General features: G+C 39.8%; 1 protein-coding gene across 1 annotated transcript; it reads right to left on the bottom strand.

Moving 5' to 3' along the window:
• Positions 1 to 1,827: 1,827 nt before the first annotated feature.
• Positions 1,828 to 3,871, bottom strand: LOC107737661 (class E basic helix-loop-helix protein 23-like). The gene is made up of 2 exons (XM_016549252.1): positions 3,803 to 3,871; positions 1,828 to 3,454 (listed from the first exon to the last, which is right to left on the bottom strand). The coding sequence occupies exon 2, from the start codon at positions 3,403 to 3,405 to the stop codon at positions 2,722 to 2,724; it is 684 nt and encodes a 227-aa protein (XP_016404738.1). The 5' UTR covers positions 3,406 to 3,454; positions 3,803 to 3,871; the 3' UTR covers positions 1,828 to 2,721.
• Between the last annotated feature and the right edge of the window lie 4,848 nt (positions 3,872 to 8,719).

The raw sequence follows: 8,719 nt of genomic DNA, 5'->3' as shown, positions 1-8,719 counted from the left end.
CTCAAAGGTGCTGTAGGCCTAGACTATATATATCCCACGTCTTTGTGCAAAACTTTTTAATTAGCAAATTATAAGATTCCTCTTTAAAACCAGAGGTCCTGTAAGAAGCAGAACCACTACAACAATCATCAGAAACTCATCTTAAAACAAGCTCATAAAAGCAATGAACAGGCTAAACAAAAAAAAAGTAATTACAACGGTCACATTTCTAATCCACACCAATTAGCCTAGATGAAATCAAGAGTGATTAGGAAAACTGAAACAGCAGCGCGCTTGTCACTCTAAATCGCCGCTTTCCTCCTTGTCAGAAATGTTCAGCGGTAAGTCATATGTCAGGATCGCGCCGGTTCGACGGGCCAGCGGTGTATTGCTGTTACGACCCGACACTGTATTGACGCACCCACTGGGAGTGGTGACTGTTCATTTAACGCAGCGTGAGTTCAAGATCACTTTCTCTCGAGCGCACACTTAGTGGACAGGTACAGAGACTGAAGCTCATTAGAAGTGATGGCATAATGTGAGGGGAATCTCGTTTTTAAAGAACACATCTCACTGTAATGGCCATAAAACACATTAAAAACTAAATGTTATGCATAATGTTATGCTTCTTTGATGTGTAAACAATATTTTTAGGTAGCTCACTGCACGAATGGGAGCGTTTTACATTATGAAAAACTCATTATTGAAGTTTTTTTATTTTAAAAATTCCCTCAAATATGTTCATTAGCCTACACTTCATTATGCAGTTTAACAAGTGTTAATAAACTGCATTGTGCCATATTAAGCTAAAGGCAAATATTTTAATACATGTTGGAATAGCAGTTCCTTTCAAAAGTAACGGGACTGAGCCATACTAGCCTTGTGCTAATAGGCCAAAGTGTTTTCTAAAGAAAATGTGTACATTTGATAATACAGCAAGGAGAAGTTCTATCCTAAAAATCTATCCTGATGGTGAAATAAAATTAAATAAAATTAAGTTAGACTGTTGATGTGTCATAAAAATACCCATAATAACACAGTCAACGTCAGCTTTTCTTAGTTAACGGCACTGTTTATGTTTATTGGGGAAATGAAAGGCACCTTTATCATGCAGTTACTCAGGAATCGATTTTTTTTTTTTTTCAAAACAGGTCAAAATTAGAATACAGGCCTACATCAAATTAATAACTTAAAATATATAATCTTAAATGTATTAAGGAAATAATTTAATTCTCACAATTATTTTAAACGCGTTATGGTGTTTATTTGGCTCCTCTGTCTGCGCAATACATCTGTAAAACGATTAAAAACTAAATTATCCGAGGCTAAAGCATCAAGAAGAACAGTCTAAAACAAAGTGATATATCGATTCAATGTTATATCACTGACAAAAGGTTTAGTCAAAGAGCGTGCCTTTGCTGCGCTCATGCATTAGCAGGCTGTGGAAGACAGGAGCTGAAATCGTGTTAATAAGTGGAAGGGATAGGGTACAGAACACTGCAGATTCACAATCACACAAATACTCAAGGACAGGTCCCCTCGGCCCCGGGGCGTTTCCGGCCCCTGCACAACAGCAGCAGGACGCATCTTACCAGTGAAGACCAGAGACCAGTCTCACTTAAGAGATTATAAATCCAATACACGTCAGAATCGTGACACAAGCCTTCAATACATAGAAGTGTGGCAGAGACACTCGTGTTGGCATGTACAGGTGCTAGGCCCTGTTTACTAACAACAATAGCAACCACTGAAGCTTTTATTTTTGACCATCAATACAGCAGTTATTTTAAATCCTTTAATGGTTATTAAATGATTTGCAAAATGACATTGCATGTGATATATGAAACAAAAGCAGTAAAAAACTGACCTGTCTGCAGTACACATTAGGTCTATGAATAAACCAGAATCCAAAGTTTGTTCATGTCAAAGCTCGCATTATTTGTAAAAACAAAAGCAAAAACAAAAAACTTTCAAACACTACACGTTTTCCTCCAGCAAAGATTCTTCATTTCTTTAAAACAGTTTAAAAAGAAATTGAATGACTAATGTGAGCATACTGTATGTTTGGGAGAAAACAACAGAGATGGTCGTAGATATATGTTTTAATTATAAAGACATATAAACAATATACAGTATGAAACTCATGTCGCAACAAGATCAAATACTTTGTAGGCTTGATCAAGTACTATTCTTCAGTTGTACAATACAATCAAGTGAATTGTGCAATAACAAAAACAAAATATTTTTAGGCCAAACATTTGAGAATGTTACACCGTGTTTCCTAATACACCGATGGAGGTGAGACAGCTCAGCTTCCGTTTATTCATTTCTGACTCAGGTTTTTAAGAAATTACTGTTTGTGGGCAATTGCAGTAAATTGCATAGTTCACCAGCAACGCTGAAACCGAAAGAGAAAATGTTTGAACTGGAAAATAAGTCCTCCGCAAGCTGTGAACATAGAATTTATTGTTTGTTTGTTCGTTTTTCACACAAATACTAATCATTTTCAATCCATCACTTGGGATAAAAGGGAAAAGGCTTTTAAAAATTGAGGGGTTTAAAGCTTGCTCCAGAAATACCGTGTCCCTCGGTTAACATTATTTGTTGTATTATCTAATAAATCATCGTAGTTACTTAGACACACAGCAGGGGTTTTGAATCTGACCTAAGCCCGTTCCCAACAAAACAACGCGAATTCAGAGCAACATAAGGATGAAGCAGGAAGAGTTCAGCGCGTGGAAGTCAAGGCTTGTCGTTGCAGTGTTTGAACAGGTTGGACGGGGTCCCGGTGAACGAGCTACATTTCTCCGCGCAGGTGGCCAGCGCCGTGCTCGAAAACGGATACACGGCCGCCTGTCCGAAAGGCGCGAGCGCGGTGGGAATCGGCGAAGTTATAGTCTGTCCTTGGTTCAGATAAGCCACCAGCCGGCGCATTTCCTCCAGCGCCTGCGCCTGCATTAGGATGTAGTTTTTTGCAAGAAGCAAAGTTGCGATTTTAGATAGTTTTCTCACAGACGGACTGTGCGCGTAGGGGATCACAGACCTCAGGCCGTCCAGCGCGTCGTTCAGGTCGTGCATGCGTCTCCGCTCGCGCGCGTTGATGCTCAGCCGGAGAGATCTCTGCTCCTTCGGCTTCTTGGAGAGCGCGCTCGGATGCTTCTCTTCGTCGAAACCCGCGCCTCTCTTACGAGACTCGAGGTGGTCGAAGCCGTCGTCTTCATCGCTGGTTTGCTCTCCGCCGCTTTCGTTCGACTTTCCCGTTTGACCGGAGAGGAAATCCGCGGCAGGTGTGAGGGAGAAGCGGCGAGGACTCCCAGCACCATGGCCAGCGCCGAAGCCGAAGGCTGACTGTCCGTAGCGCTGTGTCAGGTCCAGCAGGGTGTCGTTGCTGATCGATTTCAGCAAGTTTTCTTCGCCGGCATTCATTTTGGAGAAACGAAATAAAACTAAAACAAAAAACGGAGTGGATGGAAAACTTTGGCGCGCGCTCTTGACAGCTTCCTCGCGCTGTCTTCTTTCTTTTCTTTCGTTGGCGTTAGACTCGAGGTGGTCGAAGCCGTCGTCTTCATCGCTGGTTTGCTCTCCGCCGCTTTCGTTCGACTTTCCCGTTTGACCGGAGAGGAAATCCGCGGCAGGTGTGAGGGAGAAGCGGCGAGGACTCCCAGCACCATGGCCAGCGCCGAAGCCGAAGGCTGACTGTCCGTAGCGCTGTGTCAGGTCCAGCAGGGTGTCGTTGCTGATCGATTTCAGCAAGTTTTCTTCGCCGGCATTCATTTTGGAGAAACGAAATAAAACTAAAACAAAAAACGGAGTGGATGGAAAACTTTGGCGCGCGCTCTTGAAAGCTTCCTCGCGCTGTCTTCTTTCTTTTCTTTCGTTGGCGTTCTCCAAAGGGCTGTTGAAAATGAAGACACTTTTTGATAGAGATCGTTCTTCCCCTATCACGTTCTTCCGCGCAGACAGCGATGTTGCGTGCACTTTAGACGCGTCGTCTGAACTCGCGCGCGTTCTTGCAGTGCGTCTTGCCCTCGCCCTGGGCAGATTGAGAATCGCGCGCAGTCCTACTCGCTAGTGAGTAAGAGCGCGAGGCCCCGCGGGATTATCACTCTGTCCAATCAGGAGGGCGTTTTAATTAAGAAGATTAGAAACTGGCATGCTCCTAAATTCAACTATAGCAATGATAACTGCTGAACAAATGATGGCATAATGCAATTTATGGCCGGCACATTGTAGTGAACAGCCATTGCACCTAACATTCTGTAATATTCCAATCAGTTACACCGAATTAACGCAGTATTGCTGTAACGAAATGTTTCTTTTTAGTTAGGCTAACTAACGATCAAAACAACTTAATGCATAGCGTACATTTATTCTGCCACTTGCAGCCTTGTGAACTAATCGGTTAACAAATTTAGAACATCTCCTAAGTGATAAATTCACATCAACTGAATTCATTTATTATTATTGAACCGTGCATAAAAAGTTGTCCAATAAAAACTACAGAGAGGTTCAGTTTGTAGTCCCAAAACTGGAGCAAAATTAGCAGCAAGGGGTTCCCTCATAAATTTTCTATGAAATGGTGGTTTGGCCTTAAGAGTAAGTAAATAGGCTAAATAAACTAAGATCTGTGATACTAGAAGACACAAATAACAAACAGTCAAACCATGTATGTATGACTTTAAAGCTAAAGACTAGTTGCAGCAAATGACTACAACCATCTGACTGAACCTGCTTGAGAATTCACAGTTCTTCAATGTTAGCCCTTAGTTTGTACTGTAGAACTGATCTTTAAGTCTCCTTTATTTATATATATATATATATATATTTTTTTTTTTTTCCCACAGACCTCATTTTACTCATAAACTGTGTTAGAAACCTATAGGAAATTATCGAGGAAGTTCCGGTTGGCCAAAAATTGAAGCCATTACTAAATTTGGCGACATTTTCTCTAAATTGACACTTAAGTATTTTTCTTTTTACCATGCAGGCTAACTTCAGTTTGTTGTATATGTGACCTGACGCCTGTCTCTTGTTGGACACGGAGGAAGTGAATGGGGGAGAGAGCACGTGCTGTGAGGGATTAATCGCATCGTCTGGATGAGGCCCAAAAGTGAGCTTCAACACCTCCAGCCAAAGTCCAAGGCCGCTTTACCTACAATAAATGTGAAGATGGGGACATTTTCCTGAGTATTTGCGGGTTGGTAAAAACGCAACGTTGATTCTTTATGGAAGAAGTGGCCTAGTAGTTAATAACACAGAACAATTTAGTCGTCCTGGAAAACAGTTCTTATTATGTTACAGAAACAAAAACATTTATTTAAAACTATTAAACAAGTTGCAACCATCACTCAAGACTTGTTAAACTCTTTCTGAACAGTCAACAAACGAAGAAATGGACCGCGCAATAACACAGACCTAATGCAATGATGATGCACCGCCATCTAGTGTTCATTTAAGAAAAGTACAATGCCAAAACCAGGCAAAATATTCGCATAGCCAAACTAACGGATGATTACGAATAATAAATACGGTCAACTAACACCAATAAAATAAGTCAATAAAAATGTTGCTAATACTCTTAAATGTTATTACTAAAGCTTCAAATCTTAAGTAACACCATTTGATATTTAAAACGTAATGCTGAAGAATATATACATTTAAAGTGGTTAAAGAACTGCCTTTGTATTCCTAATCAGTGTTATTTTAGGATCACTGAGAATATTATAGTTTTTAGTAATATTTTGAATTTTTTTTTAAAGATTTAGTAATTTCATTGTTTTTATTAGATTTTTAAAAAAATACTGTATATATATATATATAGTTTTCATTTATTTTTATTTCAGTTTCCGTTTTAGTTATTTTAGTACATCAAGTTAAACTAAATAAAAACGTTGCCTTGGCAATGAGTAGAAATAATATGTTATTTCAGTTAACAAAATAATTATAAAATACTAAAGTTTTGTCCCTGACTGAGGATCTAAAACACGAGCTACTACTGCTGATGGCGGTAGAAGATTTTCTCTGCTGATATATTTCAGGTTTGCTATGAAAGCATTTTTCTTAAATTATAAACCAAACCAAACAACTACACAGCATATCTATAGAGGACAATCTGTGCTTGCTCATAAAATACACAAGGGGGCGCTGCCGTAAAACAATTCTGGGTTGTATTGTGAAAACACTATAGCGCTATGCAAAATGCAAACACTGCATCCTCACACTACAAAGAACAGTGGCATTAAAATATAAATAATAGTAATTGCAACAAAATCCCAACATGCACAGACCGTCTACATGTGCATACTGCATCGAAGATGTGGAATATACAAAAAATGCAAAAGTATACCTACCTGGGGAGGAAATGTGTGTAAATAAACATGATTTTATATATTGTTAAGATTGTTTGATGTTTCTGCATAGCACACACAGCAGTTGTGCATAGTGCTTTGAAAAGACAGATAAACAGACGGATGGATGGCTGGACAAACGAAGAGACTGACCTCTTTTATTTCTCTTGTTCCAGGCTATTCCCTTTGCCGGGGCGGCAGCAGCGTGAGATCAGCGGGAGGTTTTTTTTTTTTTTTTTTTGGAGCAGAGGCAAGCAGTTCTCTGAGAGTTATCATTCAGCGTGTGATATCAGGCTCCGAGGCCCTCCAGCCAAACACCCGCCAGAGACGTCTCCTGCCTCTGTCCTAACACGCCATGAAATTATAGGGCTCCTTGGCTATTGTGAGAGAAGTGGCACATTTCAGAGTATTCCCATTTTTATCTGTGTTTTCAAACCATTTTCCACATCAGAAAGTAGTCATCATGTGTAGTCATTTTGGGTATGATGTTATATCTAAGTGTGATTCCAAAGGGCCAGAAGAGATAACAAAAGCTGCACAAACCCACTCGCTTTGAACATCACGACCACAGAGCATGATAAAGATTGTGTAGTAATGGCCTGAGAGTAGAAAATCAAATGGAATATAATCTCTCAGCCATATAATAGCCACTGACCTTCCGTATACACTTCTATAATGATGGCAAACACGTTTATGTGCGTGAGAGGACATTTCAGCTCAGTAATGCAAGAAACCACGCACGGCACAGACAACAGAATGCTCGCACTTTTATTTGGTTGTTGCTAGGTGACTACTGGTGCACAGACGAACAAGACTGACAAAACGATCTTACAATTTAGATCAGATTTTAACAGCTCAGAGTATTGCCACTTTTATCTGTGTTTTCAAACCATTTTCCACATCAGAAAGTAGTCATCATGTGTAGTCATTTTGGGTATGATGTTATATCTAAGTGTGATTCCAAAGGGCCAGAAGAGATAACAAAAGCTGCACAAACCCACTCGCTTTGAACATCACGACCACAGAGCATGATAAAGATTGTGTAGTAATGGCCTGAGAGTAGAAAATCAAATGGAATATAATCTCTCAGCCATATAATAGCCACTGACCTTCCGTATACATTTCTATAATGATGGCAAACACGCTTATGTGCGTGAGAGGACATTTCAGCTCAGTAATGCAAGAAACCACGCACGGCACAGACAACAGAATGCTCGCACTTTTATTTGGTTGTTGCTAGGTGACTACTGGTGCACAGACGAACAAGACTGACAAAACGATCTTACAATTTAGATCACCCTCCAGCCAAACACCCGCCAGAGACGTCTCCTGCCTCTGTCCTAACACGCCATGAAATTATAGGGCTCCTTGGCTATTGTGAGAGAAGTGGCACATTTCAGAGTATTCCCATTTTTATCTGTGTTTTCAAACCATTTTCCACATCAGAAAGTAGTCATCATGTGTAGTCATTTTGGGTATGATGTTATATCTAAGTGTGATTCCAAAGGGCCAGAAGAGATAACAAAAGCTGCACAAACCCACTCGCTTTGAACATCACGACCACAGAGCATGATAAAGATTGTGTAGTAATGGCCTGAGAGTAGAAAATCAAATGGAATATAATCTCTCAGCCATATAATAGCCACTGACCTTCCGTATACACTTCTATAATGATGGCAAACACGTTTATGTGCGTGAGAGGACATTTCAGCTCAGTAATGCAAGAAACCACGCACGGCACAGACAACAGAATGCTGGCACTTTTATTTGGTTGTTGCTAGGTGACTACTGGTGCACAGACGAACAAGTCTGACAAAACGATCTTACAATTTAGATCAGATTTTAACAGCTTTAATTCCATCATTCATACATGACAAGTGCCAGCACAAAGAACAGAAGCAATAAAGAAAACGACCTTTGGCTATAATGGGAGTATTAGACTCTTAAAAATAAAGGTTTCAAAAAGGGGGTTTTACAGTGATGCCATATAGAAGAACCATTCTGGGTTCATTATAAAATTTTTTAATGAGCAGTTCTTCAAAATAAATAAATAAAATAAAATAAAAATGCCACTATAATGAGCACTTCAAATTCACCAAAATGAAAATTTGCTGAAAATTTACTCACCCTCAGGCCATCCAAGAAGTAGATGTAGAAATTTAGCATTACATCATTTGCTCACCAATGGATCCTCTGCAGTGAATGGGTGCCGTCAGAATTAGAGTCCAAAACAGCTGATAAAAACATCAAAATAATCTATTAGTAATCCAGTCCATCAGTTAACATCTTTTGAAGTGAAAAGCTGCGTGTTTGTAACAAACAAGTCCATCATTAAGGTGTTTTAACAAGTCCACAATCCATAATAATACTTCTTTCAGCGAAACGTCCATCCC

The sequence above is a fragment of the Sinocyclocheilus rhinocerous genome, unplaced genomic scaffold (genome assembly GCF_001515625.1).
Source record: "Sinocyclocheilus rhinocerous isolate Xijiao unplaced genomic scaffold, SAMN03320098_v1.1 scaffold72, whole genome shotgun sequence".
Lineage (NCBI taxonomy): Eukaryota > Metazoa > Chordata > Actinopteri > Cypriniformes > Cyprinidae > Sinocyclocheilus > Sinocyclocheilus rhinocerous.
The sequence above is the reverse complement of the archived record's forward strand: the minus strand, read 5'-3'. Positions and strand labels throughout refer to the sequence as shown.